General features: G+C 47.0%; 1 protein-coding gene across 5 annotated transcripts in view; it reads right to left on the bottom strand.

Moving 5' to 3' along the window:
• parn (poly(A)-specific ribonuclease (deadenylation nuclease)) overlaps positions 1-24500 on the bottom strand; it is a 134515-nt gene that overhangs the window by 92058 nt on the left and 17957 nt on the right. For all 5 annotated transcript variants that reach the window (XM_086000553.1, XM_086000556.1, XM_086000552.1 and 2 more), the window contains exons 6-11: positions 18429-18489; positions 17877-18042; positions 15094-15156; positions 12660-12698; positions 2692-2734; positions 1114-1194 (exon numbers count right to left, since the gene is read on the bottom strand). In XM_086000553.1, coding sequence (XP_085856679.1) covers positions 1114-1194; positions 2692-2734; positions 12660-12698; positions 15094-15156; positions 17877-18042; positions 18429-18489 — 453 coding nt within the window. The remainder of the gene's footprint in view (positions 1-1113; positions 1195-2691; positions 2735-12659; positions 12699-15093; positions 15157-17876; positions 18043-18428; positions 18490-24500) is intronic.

The raw sequence follows: 24500 nt of genomic DNA, 5'->3' as shown, positions 1-24500 counted from the left end.
AGAAATTTATTTTGGACTTTGGATGTTGCAGTGGTAGTCACCCAATTGACGAAAGTGGTCCAAATAAACCAGTGACTTAAAAAAACACACCACTGGCTGGAGTACCACCTGAAACCACCATTTCTGATGGTGCAAACCTTCCCTGGCAGGAACAGCATGTGTGCCACACCAATGGTAGAATTGCAGCATTAGGAGACTCAAATTCATTTTGCATAAAACTCAAATCAATCAGAAGTAAAGCTTTCATCTTCTCAATTAAGAGTTTGGTTTGAACCCAGAATCCATAATTGCAGTGTTCTAATCCACTGTATCATAAAGTACTGAGGGAAATATCTATTACAAATTGCCCATGCACAATTTTTTTTTTTTTTATATAGAAAAGATCACTGGCTGAAACCTGGCCACAGTTCCCAAAATTAATAACACTTTCTCACAGGGCAAAGCAATCGTTAATAATTTTTACAAATGGACTTGTATTAAATGAATATAGGTGGCAGTCATCTCATATCAAGACTGATTGACTTTTGGTGCTCATTTCACTGGTATAAAAACTCTTGTGGTTTAGAACATCTGACATTAGATTACAACTTTGTAATCACTCCCTGCTACCCATTATAGAACTTTAAAAAAATCAAAACAGCTGTCACGTTTCTGAACAGTCAGAGATCCTGTTAATACAAAATTAAAATTCAACACACTGCATTTTACCACAAAGTAGGTCACTTTAGTACCCAAAATATTATCCAAAATGCAAAGATTGTCGCTTCAATCAGATACAGCTAATTTTGCTAACTGCAGAAATGGGATTAGAAATGCAATAACTAAACTACTCAGCATGACTCCTATGCCCTAAAGCATTTTTGGAAGCAGAACCAGATTTGTCCTTTCATTACTTATTTTTAATTAAAGGTGGCTTAAATTGTACCTTCTCCCAAAGCACCATAAGGCATGTAAAAGGTTTTCCAATCTCTACACTGTGGAAAGCTGCAGCTCTTTCAAAAATGCATCATTTACCTTTTTCAACCCAGTCCACTGCACCAGGTTCTGCATGAATATTTTTGAGGAAACACACTAAAGTATTAATAAGTTTGGAATATACATGTGCACCATTACCTGTTCTTTTGCTCGTTTTTGTTCTTCTCTTCTTCTCCGCTCATCGTCATCCAGCTTACTGACCACAATATACCTCTCTTTCTGTAAGATAATATGCAAGCTATTTTACCATTAACTTGCTTTTCCTTAATATTAAAAGAACACTTGCATTTATATAGCACCTTACTAGATCATTGAAACATCTCAAAAGCATAATCACACAATTAATTGTATGTCAAATGGGGAAGCTATTCAATACCAGCAATGCCCTACAGATAGCGAGATGATGAATGATCAGGGTTTTTTTTTTTTTTTTTTTTTTTTTTGGAGAGAGGTCGGTTGGCCAGGAGAACTCTTCAAATAGTGCTGTAAAATTTTCATGTGTAAACAGGCAGTCAGGACCTCAGCTTATCATCTCATCTGTAGGACAGCATCACTGACAATGCAGTAGAGGTATTCACTATGTACTGGAACGCCACCTTACATTATGGTGTCAAGTTCTGATGTGGGACTCTCACCTTCTGAGCCAGAGGTGAGCGTGCCATCCATTAAGTCAAACTGATATCAAGTCCTATCAAGAGGCCAAATAGTTGCATTTTCTCTCATCAATCGTCAGCCTAATAAAGGCAAAGTATAATGCTAAAAAAGATTTTGTCTTTGTCCTTCAACCGTTGTGCTCACCTTAAATCACAACAACTGATCCCAAGTCATTTTTTCCCCTATGGGAAGTTTTTGGATCCCTAGTATTTCCATCAAATGACGGTGACCACGTCTAATCACGAAGTAATGACCAAATCCACATCAAGAGTCAAGGAAAAAGTCTAGATGCATGGAGGTTTCCACAAAGAAACTGCAGCAAAAATTATGATAACTGGGATGACGGAGCACAAGATAGCCTGAGGCACAACAGATACCTGTGCTGCAGCCACCTTGGGTTTCATACTTTTGACTGAAATCAAAAAATACAAGTGGCAGGCATGTCAAGACTGCACTCAAAACTACCGTTATGGCGAGCCTTTAGATTAGAAACTAGCAGAGGCAAAACTCCTGCCCACAGGTGACTTGGTAATGCTGAAAGGCTCATCCAAAAAGGAGCAACTAAATGAAACTGATACTTAAAAGAAACATGGTACAGGGGTGCGACATGAGGGGCAGGTGGTGAGGGGAAACAAACATAGCCACAGTTCCAACTTCCAATCGCTCTCCAGTGATCCCTGGACAACGTGCTACAATGCCCCTACAAATCAAATAGCTTGCCAATGCTCACAGTCAAGCATAAAAAAGGCCACTTGGGCAAGGGAACAGAAGACAACTAGCCCCTGGAATTATAAACTGCAAGGAGTTGTTCCTGAAGGAGAGGAGAGGGCGCATAATTGGCAAGACAAAAATCCCAGTATTCCATAATACAATTCAAAACAAGAGACGACTTTTCAAATATTTTACAGCCGATAAGACTTTTCCTGCTCCTTTAATATATTGAACCTACACATACCATCCATCACAAAGTTGCCAAAATCTACTTAGTCACGTGCTTTTCCTTTGGCCATAGGCAATAATATTAACATTCCAACTGCTTCCATCCGATGTTCAAGTCATTACCTTTTCATTCTCCAAGGTTTCTACATGAGCCCCTTTCGGAAACCTAAAGCAAGGACAGAAATGTAAAAATGAATTATTTCTGAGGGGTTTCTAACAAATTCCTGTACACTTCACATTTTAGTGCTCTGCTAAGCTTTCGAATAGCCTAATTTAAATAGCCCCCTCACAAAAATACTTTTTCAACCTACTGCATTGCCTTTAATCAATGTAAATTTCCAGAAATTTTGCTCATTTACTGCAACTTCTCAAAAACGCTAAACAATTCTGGTTTAATAATTCAAACTCACCCTTTCTAAAGCAAAAAAAACCCAGAACATGCATCCCGGTCTCGACTCACTTACGCATTTATTTAACAAGTTGTGCAGGAACCTAATCAAACCTAGCCTTACATTACAGTAACTGCAAAATTTTTCTTAACAACTATTACAGACACAAATTAAAAGGGGATTTTGCTGTAACCTTTTTACTCAATAACTTTAGTATTCGCTGGAGAGTTAACAAACACAAGACTTCAATTTAACAGATGCCTAAAGCAACTCTACAATTTGACTGAAATTCCACCCCTCATGTTTTGAATTCACCCAGGACTACAGATATCTCCAAGATATTCAGAGTTCCTCGAACCACTGCTCTCGCCGTATCCTGAGAGCCACGCTGAATGCCAAGCACCGCCACATGAACACTCTCGACCTCTCTCTTCAGCAACACTGACTCTATCTCAAAGCTGTCCTGGTCCGCAGTTCCATTTCATTCTTTGCCTCATCTGGCGCTTTAACAAAAAACTTTTTTTTCTTCTTTTCAGGTGTCAAGGATCGCAAGCTTCAGCAACTCTTGGATACCAACACCCCTCCGGAACCTTCTTCCCCTTCACTTTCCTCTGACCCCATTACTTCTTCCAATCTCACCCCCTGCTGTGTTTTCACTATCCCCTCTGACCTTCAACGATCAGTCCTTAGCAAAGGCCTGAGCTTCATCCTCTTACGCCCACATCTCAATGAATTTCGAGCTCGGCACGATGCTGAGCTCTTTTTCCGCCGCCTTTGTCTCCGTGCCCACTTCTTTGGCCAAGAGTCTCTCCCCCGCACAGCTGACCCTTTCTCCAGTTTTCAGAATTCTCGTTCTACCTGGACCCCTCCCTCTGGCCTCTTAACTGCTCTAGATCTTTTCATTGCAAACTGCCGGCGTGACATCAGCCGTCTCCATTTCTCTGCTCCCCTCACTCACTCCAACCTACCTCCCTTTGAACTTGCAGCACTCCATTCTCTCAGATCCAACTCCGTCATTAAACCTGCTGACAAGGCTGGTGCTGTTGTTGTTTGGTGAACCGACCTCTACCTAGCGGAGACTGAACGCCAACTCTCCGACACCTCCTCCTACCTCCGCCTGGACCGTGACCCCACTACCGAACATCAAGCCACCGTTTCCAAGACCGTCACTGACCTCATCTCCTCTGGAGATCTTCCCTCCCCGGCTGCCAACCTCATAATTCCCCAACCCTGCACAGCCTGCTTCTACCTCCTTCCCAAGATCCACAAACAGGACTGCCCGGTAGACCCATCGTTTCAGCCTGTTCTTGCCTCACGGAACTTATCTCTTCCCATCTCGACTATTCTTTCTCCCCTTGTCCAGTCTCTTCCCACCTACATCCGCGACTCTTCCGATGCCCTCTGTCACTAACAATTTCCAGTTTCCTGGCCCCAACCATCTCCTTTTCACTATAGACGTCTAATCCCTCGACACCTCCACCCCCCACCAGGATGGCCTGAGGGCGCTCTTCCTTGAACAGAGGCCCAACCAGTCCCCTTCCACCACCACCACCCTCCTTCGCCTCGCTGAACTTGTTCTCACATTGAACAATTTCAGCTTTGACTCCACTCACTTCTTCCAAATTAAAGGTGTTGCTATGGGAACCCGCATGGGTCCCAGCTATGCCTGCCTTTTCGTGGGATATGTGGAACATTCTTTGTTCCAGTCCTACTCAGGTCCCCTCCCTCATCTATTTTTCCGGTACATTGATGACTATCGGTGCCGTTTCCTGCTCTCGCCCTGAACTAGAAAATTTCATTCACTTTGCTTCCAATTTCCACCTTTCCCTCACCTTCACATGGTCCATCTCAGGCTCTTCCCTTCCTCGACTTCTCTGTCTACATCTCTGGGGATAGGCTCTTGACAAACATTCACTACAAGCCCACTGACTCCCAGGTACCTGGACTACACTTCCTCCCACCCCGCTTCCTGTAAGGACTCTATTCCATTATCCCAGTTTCTCCGTCTCCGCTGCATCTGCTCTGACAATGCCACCTTCCATAACAGTGCTTCAAACATGTCTTCCTTTTTCCTCAACCGAGGATTCCCCTCTACTGTGGTTGACATGGCCCTTGACCGTGTTCGTTCTATTTCCCGCACTTCTGCTCTCACCCCTTCCCCCTCCCTCCTGGAACCAGGATAGGGTTCCCCTTGTCCTCACCTTTCACCCCACCAGCCTCCACATTCAACTGATCATCCTCCGCCATTTCGGCCAAAACCAGCGTGATCCCAACACCAAACACATCTTCCCCTCCCAGCATTCCGAAGGGACCGCTCCCTCCGCAACACCCTGGTCCACTCCTCTATCACCCCCAACACCCCTTCCCCTGGCACCTTCCCGTGCAAGCGCAGGAGATGCAACACATGCCCTTTTACCTCCACTCTTCCCATTGTCCAGGGCCCCAAACACTCTGTGGTAAACCACTGTTTGTATTCCACTGTGTACATGCCTGGACATGCCTCGGCTGACTCCTCCCACAAGTCCTAGTATAAAGGTGACTGCTCCCCAGCCCCCTTTGTATTCTGGACCGGTCGACCACTCGAGGCAGACCTTCATTCTTTTGTTAATAAAAGCCTTTAGTTACTCTCTTAACTCTCAGTCTTTTATGAGTAATTGATAGCGCATCAATTTTATTAACAAAATTTTTATAATGGAGAAGATCCTCACACCAGCATGCCTGGACTTAGATCATCGGGAGGCGGACTCATCCACCAAGTTTACTCACTGGCTTAAGTGTTTCGAAAAATTCCTGACCGCCTCCGCAGCAATCAAATCGGACGAGGACAAACTGGATGTCCTGACCTCCAAAGTGAACCACCGAGTGTACTCGGTCATCCAAGACGCGACCTCGTACGCGGACGCTATCAAGCTCCTCAAGGACCAGTACACGCGCCCAGTGAAAGAAGTGTACGCCAGGCACCTTCTGGGGAGTCGTAAACAACAACCTGGGGAATCGACCGTGGAATACCTTCAGGCACTGTCTGTGCTTGGCCGGGCCTGTGGTTGTAAGGATGTAAAGGCCGCCGTGTACACAGAGGAACTTATCCGGGACGCTTTTGTAGCGGGCCACAGATCCAATTACACCCGACAGCGACTGTTGGAGCAGAGTGACCTCGACCTCAACAAGGTCTCTGAACTCGCACTATCATTGGATGCAGCCTACCGGGGCATGGATGCCTACTCCTCTGCACCGTGGACGCCGCGGGGAATGACAGCCTGGGACACGGTAGGACCGCCTCATAGCGCCGTGCCACCCCAGCCACGGCCCAACTACCGCAGCAGTGTCCCAAGGCCAGACAGCAGTGCCCCAAGGCCAGAAATGCTACTTCTGTGGCCAGGCAAAACACCCCAGAGCGCGCTGCCCGGCGAAAAACGCGATCTGCTCGGGCTGCGGGAAGAAGGGACACTACGCTAACGTCTGCAGGGCCAAAGCCACCCCGAACCCCAGCAGCGCCGCGTGTGGGCCATGCGGGCCGCCATCTTGGGCCTCCCCGGCCATGTGCGAACCACCGGTACAGCAGCCATTTTGGACGCCTCCAGCCACATGGGGATCATGGACGCCGCCATCTTGGACGACAGCCGGAACGCAGCAGGCCCCCAACACCGCCTCATCTGATACCCGCAGTGACACACCGACCCCTACGCTGGCATCCGTTACACTGGACCAAGCGAGACCGCACCAGCTGGCCAGCTCCACAATGGACATTAAGGTAAATGGCCACGATACAATCTGCCTTTTTGACTCTGGGAGCACGGAGAGCTTCATCCACCCCGACACGGTGCGGCGTTGCTCTCTCCCAGTCCTGCCTGCGCACCAGCGGATTTCTATGGCCTCAGAGTCCCAGTCGGCGGACATTGGCGGCTACTGCGTAGTGACACTCGTAGTAGACGGGACCGTGTACGATCATTTTAAACTTCTGGTCCTGCCCGACCTCTGCGCTGCCGTCCTGCTGGGGTTAGATTTTCAGTGCCACCTTAAAAGTGTTACGATGGCGTACGGTGGACCCTACCCCCACTCACAGTCCGCAGCCAGCAGCTCCCAAATTGCCCGCCGCGCACCAGGTGCAACCTCTCCACACTCAGAGTCACCCCCCCACCACTGTTTGCTAACCTCACCCCCGACTGTAAGCCCATCGCCACAAAGAGCAGGCGATACAGTGCCGGGGACAGGGTTTTCATTAAAACCGAAGTGGAGCGGCTCCTGAAGGAAGGGATTATTGAGGGCAGCACCAGCCCCTGGCGAGCCCAGGTTGTGGTCGTTAAGACCGGCGAGAAGCAGCGCCTGGTCATCGACTACAGCCAGACAATAAATCGCTACACCCTGCTGGACGCCTACCCACTCCCCCGCATAGCTGATATGGTCAACCAGATCGCGCAGTACCGCGTCTTCTCGACCATTGACCTGAAATCAGCGTACCACCAGCTCCCTATCCGCCCTGAGGACCGCCAGTATACTGCCTTTGAGGCAAACGGCCGCCTCTATCACTTCCTTAGGGTTCCCTTTGGCGTCTTCCAAAGGGAGATGGACTGGATGGTAGATCAAAATGCGTTGCAGGCCACTTTCCCATATCTGGACAATGTGACCATCTGCGGCCGTGACTTGCAGGACCATGACGCAAACCTCGAAAAATTCCTCCGCACCGCCCAACTCCTGAACCTGACATATAACAAGGAGAAGTGCATATTCCGCACAAACCGCCTCGCCATCCTTGGCTGTGTTGTGGAACACGGAGTCATCGGCCCCGACCCCGACCGGATGCGTCCTCTTATGGAACTCCCACTGCCCCACTGCCTCAAGGCCCTGAAGAGGTGCCTAGGGTTTTTCTCCTATTATGCCCAGTGGGTCCCCTACTGTGCGGACAAGGCCCATCCGCTGATCAAGTCCACCTCTTTTTCCCTTGACGGCAGAGGCCCGCTTAGCCTTCCACCGTATCAAGGAAGACATTGCCAAAGCCACCATGCACGCAGTGGACGAATCCATCCCCTTCCAGGTGGAAAGCGACGCGTCCGACTTTGCCCTGGCCGCTACCCTCAATCAGGCGGGGAGACCCGTGGCCTTCTTTTCACGAACCCTCCAAGGCCCGGAGACCAGACACTCCGCTGTTGAGAAGGAGGCCCAGGCGATTGTGGAGGCTGTGCGTCATTGGAGGCACTACCTGGCCGGAAAACGATTTACCCTGCTCACTGACCAACGTTCAGTTGCTTTCATGTTTAACAACAAGCAGAGGGGCAAAATCAAAAATGACAAGATCTTGAGGTGGAGAATCGAACTTTCCACCTACAATTACGAGATCTTGTACCGGCCCGGGAAGCTCAATGAACCCCCGGATGCGCTATCGCGTGGCACCTGCGCCAGTGCGCAGATCGATAGACTGCGGGCCCTCCACAATGACCTCTGCCACCCGGGGGTCACCAGGTTCTTCCACTTCATCAAGGCCCGCAACCTGCCTTACTCTATTGAGGAGGTCAGGACCATGACCAGGAACTGCCAAGTCTGCGCTGAGTGCAAACCGCACTTTTATAGACCAGACAGGGCCCACCTGATAAAAGCCACTCGCCCCTTCGAGCGCCTGAGCGTTGATTTTAAAGGGCCTCTCCCCTCCTCCGATCGCAATGTGTACTTCCTCAATATTATTGATGAGTACTCCCGTTTCCCGTTCGCCATCCCCTGCCCGGACATGACCAGTGCCACGGTCATTAAATGTCTGAACGACCTCTTCACCCTGTTCGGTTTCCCCAGCTATATCCATAGCGACCGGGGCTCATCGTTTATGAGCGACGAACTCCGTCAGTACCTGCTAACTAGGGGTATTGCCACAAGCAGGACCACCAGTTACAACCCCCGGGGGAACGGACAGGTGGAAAGAGAAAATGCGACAGTTTGGAAGGCCGCCCTGCTAGCCTTAAAGTCTAGGGGCCTTCCAACCTCCCGCTGGCAGGATGTGCTCCCCGATGCGCTCCACTCTATTCGGTCACTGCTCTGCACTGCCACTAACGCCACCCCTCATGAGAAAATGTTTGTCTTCCCAAGGAAGTCCACATCGGGGACATCGCTACCGCCATGGCTGACGTCCCCAGGGCCGGTCCTACTGAGAAGGCACGTGAGGACCCATAAAACGGACCCCCTGGTCGAGAGGGTCGACCTCCTCCACGCCAACCCCCAGTATGCTTACATTGCATACCCGGACGGGCGGGAGGACACAGTCTCCATAAGAGACCTTGTACCCTCGGGGGCCGCAGTAACCCACTACTCACTACCACCCGCCCCCCCACGATCCGATATCCAGCCCCAGCAGACGGCAGGCCTGGGCCCAGCGACCCGCTCGACACCTACGAGGACGACACGCCTGTGCCACAGCCCACGCGGGACTCGACACCGGAAGCTCCACTACCCCTGCCGTCGCCACGCCGATCACAGCGGCAGACAAGACCTTCGGAGAGACTCCAATACACTAACTTTTAATACACTTCACCCCGCCGGACTCAATTTTAAACAAGGGGTGAATGTGGTAAACCACTGTTTGTATTCCACTGTGTACATGCCTGGACATGCCTCGGCTGACTCCTCCCACAAGTCCTAGTATAAAGGTGACTGCTCCCCAGCCCCCTTTGTATTCTGAACCGGTCGACCACTCGAGGCAGACCTTCATTCTTTTGTTAATAAAAGCCTTTAGTTACTCTCTTAACTCTCAGTCTTTTATGAGTAATTGATAGCGCATCACATTCCTTCCAGGTGAAACAGCGATTTACTTGTACTTCTTGCAATTTAGTATACTGTATTCGTTGCTCACGATGCGGTCGCCTCTACATTGGGGAGACCAAACGCAGATTGGGTGACCGCTTTGCGGAACACCTCCGTTCTGTCCGTAAGGGTGACCCCGAGCTTCCGGTCGCCTGTCACTTTAATTCTCCGCTCCACTCCCACTCAGACCTCACCGTCCTTGGCCTCGTACACTGTTCCAATGAAGCTCAACGTAAGCTCGAGGAACAGCACCTCATCTTTCGATTAGGCACTTTACAGCCTTCTGGACTCAACATTGAGTTCAACAATTTCAGACCATAACCCCTGCCCCTATTCTTTTTTTTTTTACACCTCATCTAGAGCCATCTTTTGTTTCTTAACTTGCCCCATTACCATCTCCTTTTGCCTTGCACCATCATCCCTTTTGTCCCTTAATCTCTCCTGCCTTCCATCCTATCACAGACCTTCCCTCGTTCTTTCCTCCCCTCCCCCCTTTCCCTGCCCCTACACTTGCTTAAAAACCTGTTCGATCTTCAGCTTTTTCCAGGTAGATGACCCTTAGTCAGAACTGTAGAAAAGCAAAATACTGCGGATGCTGGAAATCTGAAATAAAAACAGAAAATGCTGGAAATACTCTGTTCCTCTCTCCACAGATGTTGCATGACCTGCTGAGTATTTCCAGTTTTTATTTCAGATTTCCAGCATCCGCAGTATTTTGCTTTTCTACAATTTGACATTCTCTCTGTTACAGCCACTGATATCTTATCAACAACTAGTATTTATATAGCGCCTTTAACTTAGTAAAACATCCCAAGGCGCTTCACGGGAGTATTATAAGACAACAAATTTGACACCGAGCCGCATAAGGAGAAATTAGGGCAGGTGACCAAAAGCTTGGTCAAAGAGGTTGGTTTTAAGGAGCGTCTTAAAGGAGGAAAGAGAGGTAGCGAGGCGGAGAGGTTTAGGCAGGGAATTCCAGAGCTTAGGGCCTAGGCAACAGAAGGCACGGCCATCAATGGTTGAGCGATTATCATCAGGGATAATCAAGGCGGCAGAATTAGAGGAGCGCAGATATCTCTGGGGACGTGTTGTGGGGTTGAAGGAGATTAGAGATAGGGAGGGGCGAGGCCATGGAGGGATTTGAAAACAAGGATGAGAATTTTGAAATCGAGGCGTTGCTTTACCGGGAGCCAATGTAGGTCAGTGAGCATAGGGGTGATGGGTGAACGGGGCTTGGTACGAGTTAGGACACAGGCAGCAGAGTTTTGAATGACCTCAAGTTTGCGTAGGGTAGAATGTGGGAGGCTGTTGGAATAGTCAAGTCTGGAGATAACAAAGGCATGGATAAGGGTTTCAGCAGCGGATGAGCCGAGGCAAGGGCGGAGACGGGCGATGTTACGGAGGTGGAAATAGGCGTTCTTAGTTATGCTGCGGATGTGTGGTCGGAAGCTCATTTGAGGGTCAAATATGATACCAAGGTTGCAAACAGTGTGGTTCAGCCTCAGGCAGATGTTAGGGAGAGGGATGGAGTCAGTGGCTAGGGAACGGAGTTTGTGGCGGGGACCGAAAACAATGGCTTCGGTCTACCCAATATTTCACTGGAGAAAGTTTCTGCTCATCCAGAACTGTATGTCGGACAAGCAGTCTGACAATTTAGAGACCGTAGAGGGGTTGAGAGAAGAAGTAGTGAGGTAGAGCTGGTGTCGTCAACGTACATGTGGAAACTGGCGCTGTGTTTTCGGATGATGTCGCCAAGGGGCAACATGTAGATGAGAAATAAGAGGGGGCCAAGGATAGGCCCTTGGGGGATTCTCTGCGTTGGAGGAGGATGGTGTGGTCGACTGTGTCAAAGGCTGCAGACAAGTCAAGGAGGACGAGGCGGGATAGTTCACCTTTGTCAGTCACAAAGGATGCAATTTGTGACTTTGATGAGAGCCATTTCGGTACTGTGGCAAGGGCGGAAACCTGATTGGAGGGATTCAAACATGGAATTGCGGGAAAGATTGGCACGGATTTTGGAGGCGACAACACGTTCAAGGACTTGGGAGAAGAGAGGTTGGAGATGGGGCGGTAGTTTGCAAGAACGCAGGGGTCAAGGGTTGGTTGTTTTTTTTTTCTCTGAGGAAAGGGGTGATGACGGTAGATTTGAGGGAGAGGGGGACAGTACCTGAGCAGAGAGAAACATTAACAATGTCAGCTAACATGGGAGCCAGAAAAGGAAGTTGGGTGGTCAGCAGTTTGGTGGGAATAGGGTCGAGGGAGCAGGAAGTGGGTCTCATGGACAAGATGAGCGCGGAGAGGTCATGAGGGGAGATCAGAGAGAAACTGGAGAAAGATGTGAGTTCAGGGCTAGGGCAGGGGGGATCCTTAGAGGAAGTTTGGCCCGGTGGGCTAGGGGAAGGAAGTGGCAGAGGCAGCTGAACAGATGGTCTCAATCTTAGAGACAAAGAAGTCCATGAGCTCCTCACACTTCTTGTCGGAGGTGAGGGTGGCAGAGACAGGGGAGAGGGGTTTAAGAAGACGGTTAGCAGTAGAGAATAGGAGCCAGGGATTATCTTTGCATCCCAGAATGATTCTGGGAGAGCGCAATTTTGGCAGACGAGAGCAGGACCAGATAATGCTTTATGTGGTCCAGCCAGATCTGGCGATGAATGGCTAAACCAGTTGTCCGCCATATTCGTTCAAGTCTGTGTCCCTTGGACTTAAGGGAGCGAAGATGAGGGCCGTACCGGGGGAATGGCCAGGGTGAGAGAGAGTAATTGTTTTAATCATCCAATAAAGATAATGGGCAAACAGATCAGATTTCGTTCACATCACATTTCCCACCCAGTAAAGAATTCACTCGTTCTACTGGAGAACCTGATCAAAATGTAGACAAGACACTTTATTTGCACCTTGTACTTCGATACTATTACTTACTTCCAGTTCAAAGTCTGATAAATAAGCTTTCTCTGGAACCTTTGAACAGAAAACACACACTTGTAAAAACCAACAGAAAACCGAGTGCCTAATATAAGTAACAGATATGCTCTCCAAATAAAAAAGCTAGTAAAATCAAGCAATTTAAAATAAGCAACACCACTGCAGGAATGCAAGTGTATAATTTGTGTATTTGATTATCATGCTTAACATGTACACTAACACAAGTGCCGCTTCATTTTATTGGGGTGGGGAAAATAATTATTTTTTGAGCTCATTAAGGGAAAAAAAAAAGTCTACTGGTCATAAATTGATACAGCACAGGAGGCCATTTGGTCCATCATATCTATGCCAGTTCTTTGAAAGAGTAATTAGTCCCACTTCCTTGCTCTTTGCTCATACCCCAGAATTTTTTTTCCTTTTCAAGTATATGCCCAATTCCCTTTTGAAAGTTACTACTGAATCTGCTTCTACCACCCTTTCAGGTAATACATTCCAGATCATCATAACTCGCTGCATAAAATGGTTCCTCTTCTTCTTCTTCTTCTTAGGCAGTCCCTCGGACCCGAGAATGACTTGCTTCCACATTAAAAATGAGTTCGCAGGTGACTGATGAGTCCAATGTGGGACCTACAGTCTCGGTCACAGGTGGGGCAGACGGTGGTTGAAGGGGTGGCTGGGTGGGGTGCTTGGGTTGACATGTGCTCCTTGCGCTTGGCTTCCACTTGCTCCCGGCGAAGAGACTCGAGGTATTCAGCGCCTTCCCGGATGTTTCTCCTCCACTTTGTGCGGTCTTGGGCCAGGGATTCCCAGGTGTCGGTGGGGATGTTGCACTTTTTCCAAGGAGGCTTGGAGGGTGTCCTTGAAGAGTTTCCTCTGCCCACCTGGGGCTCTCCCGTGCTGTATCAGAGCTCCAAGTAGAGCGCTTGTTTTGGGAGTCTCTTATCGGGCATGCAGACGATGTGACCCGTCCATCGGAGCTGATTGAGCATGGTCAAAGCTTCGATGCTGTGGATGTTGGCCTGAGCGAGAACACGGACGTTGGTGCGTCTAGCCTGCCAATGAATTTGCAGGATCTTGCGGAGGCAGCGTTGGTGGTACCTCTCCAGTGCTTTGAGGTGCCTGCTGTACATGGTCCATGTCTCTGAAGCATACAGGAGGGTGGGTATCACTACTGCTCTGTAGACCATGAGCTTGCTGCTGGGTTTGCGGTCCTGGTCTTCAAACACTCTCTTCCTCAGGCGACCGAAGGCTGCACTGGCACACTGAAGGCGGTGTTGGATTTTGTCATCAACATCTGCCCTTGTTGACAGTAGGCTCCTGAGGTATGGAAAGTGGTCCATGTTGTCCAAGGACTGGTCGTGGATTTTGATAATCAGGGGCAGTACTGTGAGATGGGGCAGGTTGGTAGAGGACCTTTGCCTTACGGATGTTTAGTGTAAGGCCCATGCTCTCGTACGCTTCGGTGAAGGTGTAGACGATGGTTTGGAGTTCGACCTCAGAGTGTGCGTAGACGCAAGTGTCGTCTGCATACTGTAATTCGACAACAGAGGATGGGACGACCTTGGATCTGGACTGGGGACGACGGAGGTTGAACAGTTTCCAGTTTGTTCTGTAAATTAGTGGTGGTTCCATTGGTAAGAGAACCACATGGTTTGATATGGAGTCATGGAAATCAAGAAGCTCCCAGGTTCACTATCTTGTTGTGCTGACTTAGCCGATTTCAACCAAGACAACAATGGGTGCACTAAATTTGGTCTCTGTCATTTGAGCTGAGATGGGGCAGGCAGAAAGCACTGTTCCCTACTCCCAATAGCTGTCCAATGACCCTGTTTGAACATGCACATCCGGTGAAGATTGGATCGGGCTTGGCTGCGATTCCTCGCCACACCAACACATGCTATATAGGCTCACACATAAAATCAATAAATATCTCCAGCAACAGCAAAGAGAAAAGTGCATGTACAGGAAACTTTGTGTTATCCGGAGGCTAAATGTCCGGCAAGCTCGAGCCACTGGCAAAAATCAGGAGCCGTTTCGTTAGGTTTTTTCTCTTTTCGTTGCTTTTTTCTCAACAGTCAAGCTCTGCAAGGTCTGTAGCTAAGCAACAGCTTCAGCTAGAGACGCTACAGAGACGCTTGCCGACTGTTTAGAAGCTGTTCAGGGTTTGTTGATTCACACGGAGCTGAAAATCTCCGTATGTTTCAACATTCGCACTGGTTTGTCCGGCAGTTTTGAGGGAACGGCAACAGCTCGGTCCCGTCGGTGCCGGATAGCACAAAGTTTCCTGTATATATGAATGTATTTATTATAAAAACAAAAATGTTCATTGTAACCATGTGTTCAAGTGTGTATGTGTACATTTTTAAACTAAACTCTAAATGCCCATAAGTTAACCGGTTTTGAAATATAGATCTAACATTTTTCAACTTACCCAGTACATGGATCCAGCTCAACACTACCTTTATCATCTTTCAATAAGTCTTCAACCTTCTCCCTGGAAACATTTAAATAGTTTGGGTTTAAGGTTAAACTTTTCAGGACAAGTGTTTTACGAAGCATGTTTTGATTCAAACACAAGACTTAAAGGCAAGTACTAAGGCATATAACATATGGGTATATAGAAATGGAGTTTTATCTTCATTAGAATCCATTTCACTTGCAATCTTTTTACGTTTTCCTCACTAAAAGGAGAACAAGACTAATGATCAAGAAACAGTTGATGTTCTACAACTGGGTGGCCAGGACCCAAGGGCCTGGGCTGCCTACTTAAACACTTATAATTTTTTCCATGTAGTCACTTTTTACTAAGTTAAGATTCCAATTTGGAGACCAGTAGTACAATCATTTTGCAGACTTTCTTTCTGGGATTTGTGCTCGAACCCAGCCCAGGCTAATAGAATTAAAGCTCGTGTAAAGTAAGGTTGGCTGGTATCAATCCGAGGTCAGAGTAGGACCAGAAGGACATGCAATGGAACGATTCACAATGCTGCAACAAAGATTGGTTGGGGCAGAATTTTACTCTGCGGTTTGATGGAGAAAAGTACCACTGTTTAACATTGGCATCAATCCCCTTAAATTAGCGCCAAAAAAACCCCCTATAATGGTACTCCTAGCTCGAGTCCCTCTAGCCTTCACTTCCATTGTAACAAGCTGCAGCAGGTCACAGAGAATGAAGTTAAAACAAGCTAAATAGTTCCAAGCTAGATATAAATATAGGAACATTTAACCCTTTAAACAACAATTCTTAATTTAGGATAAATTTACACTTTCCAACTCCGACACATGATTCTCTTTCTTCCAAGTGTAAAATGATCTTAAAATGCTCTAGGTGGCAGCTCCCTCTCTTCAAGAATGTACAAAACGTCTACAAATTATTAATTGGCCCATCAATGAAATACAGCCAGGGTTCGCACCTGCAACTGAACTTTAATTAAATAACATTTATTTCAAAAATGCAGAGCAATTACACCTTTTGGCCTTAAAGGACAAACAGTAACATTGGCCCAGATTTTGCAGTCAGCGGCGAACGAACGGTGCTCGCCATTCATTAAACTTGCCCACAGACGTTCTCTGAGCTTTTGCACTGCGACTTGCGGTTATCAGAGAGCCAAAACAGCGCAGCGCCCTCTAAAGGGGATTTGAGACCTGTGAAAACAGGGCAAGCAATTGTGTGCCTGGAGCCACGGCGAGAGATAGAGAAAAAAGTAAAAAATGTTTTAAAATCTCCAATGATAATTACAATCTGAAGGAATGAGATTGCACATTTAAGTTAATTTTCCACTGCCAGAGAGGTTGTTTGGCAGTGATTAAGATTTATCATGCCATTAAAAATTCACTGACACTTGGATGGACAAGCCCCCTAGCTTTTTGCAAGCCTTGTGTAGTGGGTATCTATCTGCAAGTACTGCAAATTCACACCCTTCTATGTATGTGAATACAGAGTCTCTCGGCGAGATACAGTATAGCACAGTTTCTGGAGAAGGAAGTCATCTTGGATAGCAACTTCACGAATTCCGCGTTTAACTGCGCATGTGCAGACGGCAGACGTTGCTGTCCAATTTGCTCCTTAATAACGGTGAACGTTGATAACCTCACTGCTATTTTGACCACAAAATCCGGGCCCTTGTATTTCACATGATACAATTTCCCGATCTTTATAAAGCAGCACACTCTTTCACTGACAGTGATATCACAGGAGACTCTCAAATATATATACACACACATGCCAAAAGTCATCAATAGGAGAATTTTCATTAAAGGCATGACTAGGAAAGAAAAAAGTAACTTTGAATTACCATTGGGCCTTCACTCAAGACCACATCCTACCATCAGACCTATGTAAAAATAGCCACCTCAAGTTTAACATTCAGGTTTTGTTGCAATGAACAGATCACCAATAATATGTCATTATTGAAGATACCAGAAACACCATGGAATCTTCTCTTCAATAAAAAGATGAGGATCTGTGCTAAGTTAGGCCTCAGTGCCTCTCAGTAGGAAAAGAAAGACCTTATTTCAGGTGACCCACTGGTGGACATGTGCTGGACAAGATCAGGCTCAGCTGTGATGCATTTTGCTGTTGAATAGTCTTCTGACAATCACTATTAAAACCCACAATTGAATAAATTACCATTTGGGTGATGGAGACTAGCACTTGTGCAGCCATACCCTAACAAGGAGTTAACACCTTCACTAAAGGATGCGGGGAGGGGGCAAATTGGTGAATAATTAAAAGAATAAACGTATAATTTTTTTAAATTATTCAATGCTCCCCAGAAGGCTTAGGAATTTTGATTAAGATTCCATTTTTCAGTTATAGCTTTTGACAGTTTTCAAATATAGGCCAAGACAGCACCTCCCCCCCAAAAAAAAAGACTTTTAACAAAATTCTGCACATGACAACCCTGATAGATTTATTAGAAACCTTTACAAAGAGCTTTGGGGCTGGAAAGTACCCTCATTTTAAGTCTCCTACAAAATAAACTGCCCATGTGTTTTAAAGGAGATTCCCCCCCATCCTATAGAAATTCAATGTTTCATGTCCAACACTATCCAGAATAGTGCTTAGCTGATGTCAGCCACAGGCTAAGTCAGGCTCTGTCTTTTTGTTCATGGACACCAATTCAAAGCAAAAGCCAATCATTAAATAATTCAATGGGGTATAGTATGGCCGAGCAGAGCGTCTTACAATCATTTCATATTCTTTCGACTTACACAATTTTCTCAATAAAACTTCGGTGTTCTTCTGGAATGACAACTGGCCCTTTGGTAGAATTTGGCGAGATGAAAGATGGTGTCCCTGTGCCGTTAGACTGATGGTGCTTTTCTTCTAACTGCTCCCGAAGTTGCCGTTCCTCTTCCCGATTTAAGTATGGGATTCCTACAAATTTGAATTTCAATAGACAATTGCTCAGAAAGCTCAAAATTTTATTATGCATTCTGCAATTATTCCCATCAGTATTACAGTACAGTAACATACTCAAAAACGGTTTTGAACTTTAAAACTTATCAAAGCTATTGGATGGAAATTCAGTAGAATCTGAGTAAGAAGCAGGACAACAGGCCTGACTGCCTTAAGTAAATAACTAAAACATTATGAAGATGAATGTGAAATTTAAAATTTAACTGTGGCAACCTGAAGTAACCCCACAAACAGCTCAACTGGGAGAACAATCCCAGCTTCTCTAATCTCTCCACATAACAGATGCCCATCCTCTATTTGCAAGAAAGTGTGCAGCCCGATTTCCCTCGGAAGTGTTCACTCACCATCTCGGAAGACTTTATTGAAGTCAAATCCTTGATTTGCTAGAAAATCAATACTTGAACTCTGAAACAAAAAAAAGGTACAAGGGATGTGTTTTGCCAACATAAAACCACCCACCCTGGGTCTGACACAAAATGTTCAATATATGTTGTCCTGGTTAATAATTATCCCTCAACCAACATCTAAAAAAAAAATTGTGGTGATTATTTCAATGCTATTTGTAGGAGCTTGCTATGTGCAGGTTAGCAGCCGCCTTTTCTAGATTACAACGGTGACTACACTTCAAAAAGTACTTAATTAGCTGCTTTGGGACAAACAGAGGCCGTGAAAGGCGCTATATAAATGCAAGTCTTTCTTTACATTCTGCAAAGACCATGGAGTGCAGAATAATAAAGCTAGAAATCACAAATCTTTTTGTCCATAAACCAAATACTTCAGAAATTACCTACAGAAACAGGCAAGGACATATCAAGGGCTGGTGTGGTGCTATGGTTTGAACACAATGCAGATGATAGTGTTAGAAGTCTACAAGTTAAACATGTGATGGCTCCAAAGGGATGCTTTACAAATACATGTAAAAAAAAAACTAAAAATGAATTGATAAAAAACCTAATGGCAAGTATTGTAGTAAATTCAAATACCTTAAATCAGCTGCACCTACATGAATCAGTAAGAGACCTCCATTTTAGCATTTACCACATTTTCTGCAGGAACCTCAAATCCTGCAGTAACCTACTGCCAATAATTGCATTTTGGGCATTCCACTAGCTTTGAGAGTTCATGTTGAAGCATCAAATCTGTATTGTTTAATTTTTTTAACCTCATGATTTATTTCTCCAGCCCATAGTTAGTATGTATTGTACTAACCAAATTAAGCTCCTCACTAATTTATACAGACTATCTTGCCTTTACTTCAGAAAAGCCAAACAACCTTTGTTACTGGAAGACTAGTGCTTCCAACATGTCTTCCTTTTTCCTCAACCGAGGATTCCACTCGACTGTGGTCGACACGGCTCTTGACTGTCTCTCTTCCATTTCCCGCACTTCTGCTCTCACCCCTACCCCTTCCCCTCCCTCCCGGAACCACGATAGGGTTCCCCTAGTCCTCACCTTTCATCCCACCAGCCTCTACATTCAACGGATCATCCTCCGCCATCTCCAGCGTGATCCCACCACCAAACACATCTCCCCCTCACCTCCCCTTTCAGCATTCCGAAGGGACCGCTCCCTCCGCGACACCCTGGTCCACTCCTCTATCACCCCCAACACCCCTTCCCCTTCGCCTGGCACCTTCCCATGCAAGCGCAGGAGATGCAACACCTGCCCCTTTACCTCCTCCCTTCCCACTGTCCAGGGCCCCAAACACTCCTTCCAGGTGAAACAGCGATTTACTTGTACTTCTTGCAATTTAGTATACTGTATTCACTGCTCACGATGCGGTCTCCTCTACATTGGGGAGACCAAACGCAGATTGGGTGACCGCTTTGCGGAACACCTCCGTTCAGTCCATAAGGGTGACCCTGAGCTTCCGGTCATCTGTCACTTTAATTCTCTGCTCCACTCAGACATCACTGTCCTCAGCCTCTTACACTGTTCCAATGAAGCTCAACGTAAGCCCGAGGAACAGCACCTCATCTTTAGATTAGGCACTTTACAGCCTTCTGGACTCAACATAGAGTTCAACAATTTCAGACCATAACCTCTGCACCTATTTTTTCCTCTCTCTCTCTCATGGCAGCTGTCTTTCATTCTGCCATCGCCATTTACACTTCATCTAGAGCCATCTTTTGTTTCTTAACTTGTCCCATTACCATCTCCTTTTGCCTTGCACCATCATCCCTTTTGTCTCTTAATCTCTCCTGCCTGCCATCCTATCACAGACCTTCCCTTTTGTTCTTTCCTCCCCTCCCCCTGCCCCTACACTTGCTTAAAAACCTGCTACATCTCCAACTTTTTCCAGTTCTGATGAAGGGTCATCGACCTGAAACGTTAACTCCGTTTCTCTCTCCACAGATGCTGCCTGACCTGCTGAGTATTTCCAGTATTTTCTGTTTTTATTTCAGATTTCCAACATCCGCAGTATTTTGCTTTTGTATTAACCTTTGTTAGTGTGCCAGTTTACGTACTTCCCTTTATGCAACTCACTGAATTCCACCAAAAAAAATAGAATACATCAAGGCACAAACAATATAAATACACTCCACAGGAGCAATAGTATTTCAGTACCAACAAGGATGGTGAATTTTAATGATTCTTAACCACGGTCAGTTATCATCTGCAGATCAGAGAAGTGTGATTAAACTTGCAGGATTGCATATTCGTCCAGCTTTTCAGCTACAAGCTTTTTCGGCATGGCAACTGAGGTACATAGATAGATTAATAGAGACACACAGGTAAACTGATCACCTGGCTGTAGCCATCATTACATCCACAGCTAGTAAAGGAAAAAAAAAGAATATGAATAGAATACCTAAATAACTACACGATAGGTGTAATGAACACATGGGTGTGATTTCCAGATAGTAATTACATCTTTGGTTCAGATAACCAGTTATAAACCACTCAAACGTTCCTTATGCAGATCATAAGGTCATCCAACCCTTCAAATTACTGGTTGGCAATACCAGAACAGTCATTATTCTCTATATAATTTGCAGCTATGAGGAGATGAAACTCAACTTGTCTTTGGGCCAGCTAGTATTGTTACAGTGTGGTGCTGTGCACACATTTCATTCACTATAAAATTGACCCTGTTGGCACTATTTACACAAATGCATCAGTTACCTAATCTGCTCTACATCAAACAACTTCTCCCTCATTAACCTCCTTTAAAACACAGGAAAGTCCCAATGGTGGGAGTGAGGAAGGAGAAAAAACAATATTCAGTGACCCCTGCTGGAAGACCACATGTATGAACATCAAGAGATGGGGAGAATGAACGGGCTTGGTGTGATGATCCACTGGTTTGAACAGCATGACAATCAGCCATTTAGATAGTGCTTTTAACGTAGAAAAAAGTCCCAGAGAATGTCATAGTTACACAAGGCAAACAGTTGGTGAGCCAAAGGAGGTGAGATTAGGAGGGGTGACCAAAAGGAGGGGTGACCAAAAGCTTGGTCAAAGAGCTGGAAATTAAAAGGAGAAAAGGCAAAACACTGCAAATGCTGGAAAACCGAAATAGAAAATGCTGGAAATACTCAGGTCAGGCAGGCGGCTGCCTAATCTGCTGAGTATTTCCAGCATTTTCTGTTTATAGTATATGGGTATTAAGGAGGTTCTTGAAAGAAGAGAGGGAGGGATGTAGAGAGGAGGAAGGTAATTCTACAAGTGGGGCTTAGAAGGCAGAGCGCAACGCCCCGATTGCGAGGTGAAGGGAGAGGGAAATGCCCAAGAGGCCGGAGTCAGAAGAGGGGCAGGGGGCTGGCAGCATTGTAGAGCTACAGGAGGCTACAGAGATAGTGAGGAGAAGGATTTCAAAATCTGAGGTGTTGGTGGAATCGGGAGCCAATGTACAGCAGCGAACATAATTTGGTGACACAAGTGAATATTGGTCACTTGGGAAGCCGCTGGAGGTTAAAACCATGCCTGTAAAACTGCAACTGTGAGTCAACGTCTTCAAGGGAGAGGAGAAACTTGGCAAGAGGAGAGGAGATAGCAACCCGTGCCCGTTCGGAGGACTGCAGGCAGCACACAAAATTCATGCTGCCTGCTAATTTACATGATAGCAGCGTTCAGCCCAGCGCTGAACGTTCTGCTGAGTGGCTGCACGCTCAGCAGGGGGGCCCAAGTTCGTACAAAGCTGGCTCCAATTAAAGCAAGCCTGCATAACTTAAGGCAGTCTGCACCTCTTAAAGATGAGGTGCCTTCTGCCTGCAACAGGTGACTGGAGTGGCTTAGCAGTCAGTGGTCAAAGTTGTAATGATGGCACAACAGGGGAAGAGAGCATGCATCTAGGTTCTCCGATTGCAGCATTGGAGAGAGCTTGGACCTGGGAGAGAGCAGAGGAGCGACCAGCAGCAGATAAAAGCGGCGGCAGCGAATGAAGCCCGACCAGAGAGTTTGGACCTGGGAGAGAGCATAGGAGCGACCGGCGGCAGATAAAAGCGGCGGCAGCGAACGAGGCCCGACCAGAGAGCTTGGACCTGGGAGAGAGCAGAGGCGCGACCGGCGGCAGATAAAAGCGGCGGCAGCGAACGAGGCCCGACCAGAGAGCTTGGACCTGGGAGAGAGCAGAGGCGCGACCGGCGGCAGATAAAAGTGGCGGCAGCGAACGAGGCCGACCAGAGAGCTTGGACCTGGGAGAGAGCAGAGGCGCGACCGGCGGCAGATAAAAGCGGCGGCAGCGAACGAGGCCCGGCCAGAGAGCTTGGACCTGGGAGAGAGCAGAGGCGCGACCGGCGGCAGATAAAAGCGGCGGCAGCGAACGAGGCGTACCAATTCAACAGCAGAGGAGAGAGGTAAAAGGTAATCCAAGTGTGACGTCACCAGGAAGCAGGTAAGTGATTGGTTGGTGAGTATTTCTTTTATTACAAGATTAAATTCTGCGGTTTATATTTTCTTGGGTCTCTGTGGTGTAGTGGGGACAGTTGGTAAATAAGCGCCCTAGAGTATATCTTTAACTGGTGGTATTGAATTAATTTAAATTAATTAAAGGGGTAAGTCATGCCAGGAGAGCCCAGCCCCGTGTTATGCTCCTCTTGCTCTATGTGGGAATTCAGGGACGCTGCCGGTGTCCCTGATGAAGTGTGCCAGAAATGCATCCAGCTGCAGCTACTAACGGGCCGTATTGAGGCGCTGGAGCTGTGGATGGATGGGTTGTGGAGCATTCACGATGCTGAGAGGGTCGTGGATTACACGTATGATGAGTTGGTCACGCCGCAGACTAGGGCTGCACAGGCAGAAGGGAAATGGGTGACCACCAGGCGGAGCAGTAGAAGCAGGCAGGTAGTGCAGGAGACCCCTGTGGCCATCCCCCTTTCAAACAGGTATACCAATTTGGATACTGTTGAGGGGGATGACTCACCAGAGGAAGGCAGCAGCAGCCAACTTCCTGGCACCGGGGGTGTTGCTGCTGCTCAGGAAGGGAGGAAAAAGAGTGGGAGAGCAATAGTGGTAGGGGATTCTATCGTAAGGGTAACAGATAGACGGTTCTGTGGCCGTAGACGTGACTCCAGGATGGTTTGTTGCCTCCCTGGTGCCAGGGTTAAGGATGTCACTGAACGGCTGCAGGGCATTCTGAAGGGGGAGGGTGATCAGGCAGAGGTCGTGGTTCACATTGGGGCCAACGACATAGGTAGGAAGAGGGATGAGGTCCTGCAACAAGAATTTAGGGAGCTAGGTGGAAGATTAAAGAGCAGGACCTCAAAGGTTGTAATCTCTGGATTACTCCCGGTGCCACGTGCTAGTGAGTATAGGAATAGGAGGATAGAGCAGATGAATGCGTGGCTAAAGAGTTGGTGCAGGAGGGAGGGCTTTAGTTTCCTGGATCACTGGGCCTGCTTCTGGGGAAGGTGGGACTTGTACAAGTCGGACGAATTGCACCTGAACCAGAGCGGGGCAAATATCCTTGCGGGGAGGTTTGCTAGCACTGTTCGGGGGGGTTTAAACTAAAATGGCAGGGGGTTGGGAACCTGAGCAGGGAGACAGAGGAAAGGAAAACAGGGATAAAAGCAAAAGATAGGAAGGAGAAAAACAAAAGTGGCAGTCAGAGAAATCAACGGTTTAAATCAAACGTGGCCACAGTAAATAATAATTCTAATAGGTCTAAGAGCGTTAAAAAAACAAGCCTGAAGGCTTTGTGTCTTAATGCGAGGAGCATTTGTAATAAGGTGGATGAATTGGCTGCGCAAATAGAGGTAAACGAATACGATTTGGTTGGGATTACAGAAACGTGGCTCAAGGATGGCCAAGACTGGGAACTCAACATCCAGGGGTATTCGACATTCAGGAAAGATAGGCAAAAAGGCAAGGGAGGTGGGGTAGCATTACTGGTTAAAGAAGGGATTAATACAATTGTAATGAAGGATATTAGCTCTGATGATGTGGAATCTGTATGGGTAGAATTGAGAAATACT

Source organism: Somniosus microcephalus, chromosome 11, assembly GCF_052327205.1.
Source record: "Somniosus microcephalus isolate GS21.2 chromosome 11, FLI_Smic_1.0, whole genome shotgun sequence".
Taxonomy (NCBI): Eukaryota; Metazoa; Chordata; class Chondrichthyes; order Squaliformes; family Somniosidae; genus Somniosus; species Somniosus microcephalus.
The sequence above is the reverse complement of the archived record's forward strand: the minus strand, read 5'-3'. Positions and strand labels throughout refer to the sequence as shown.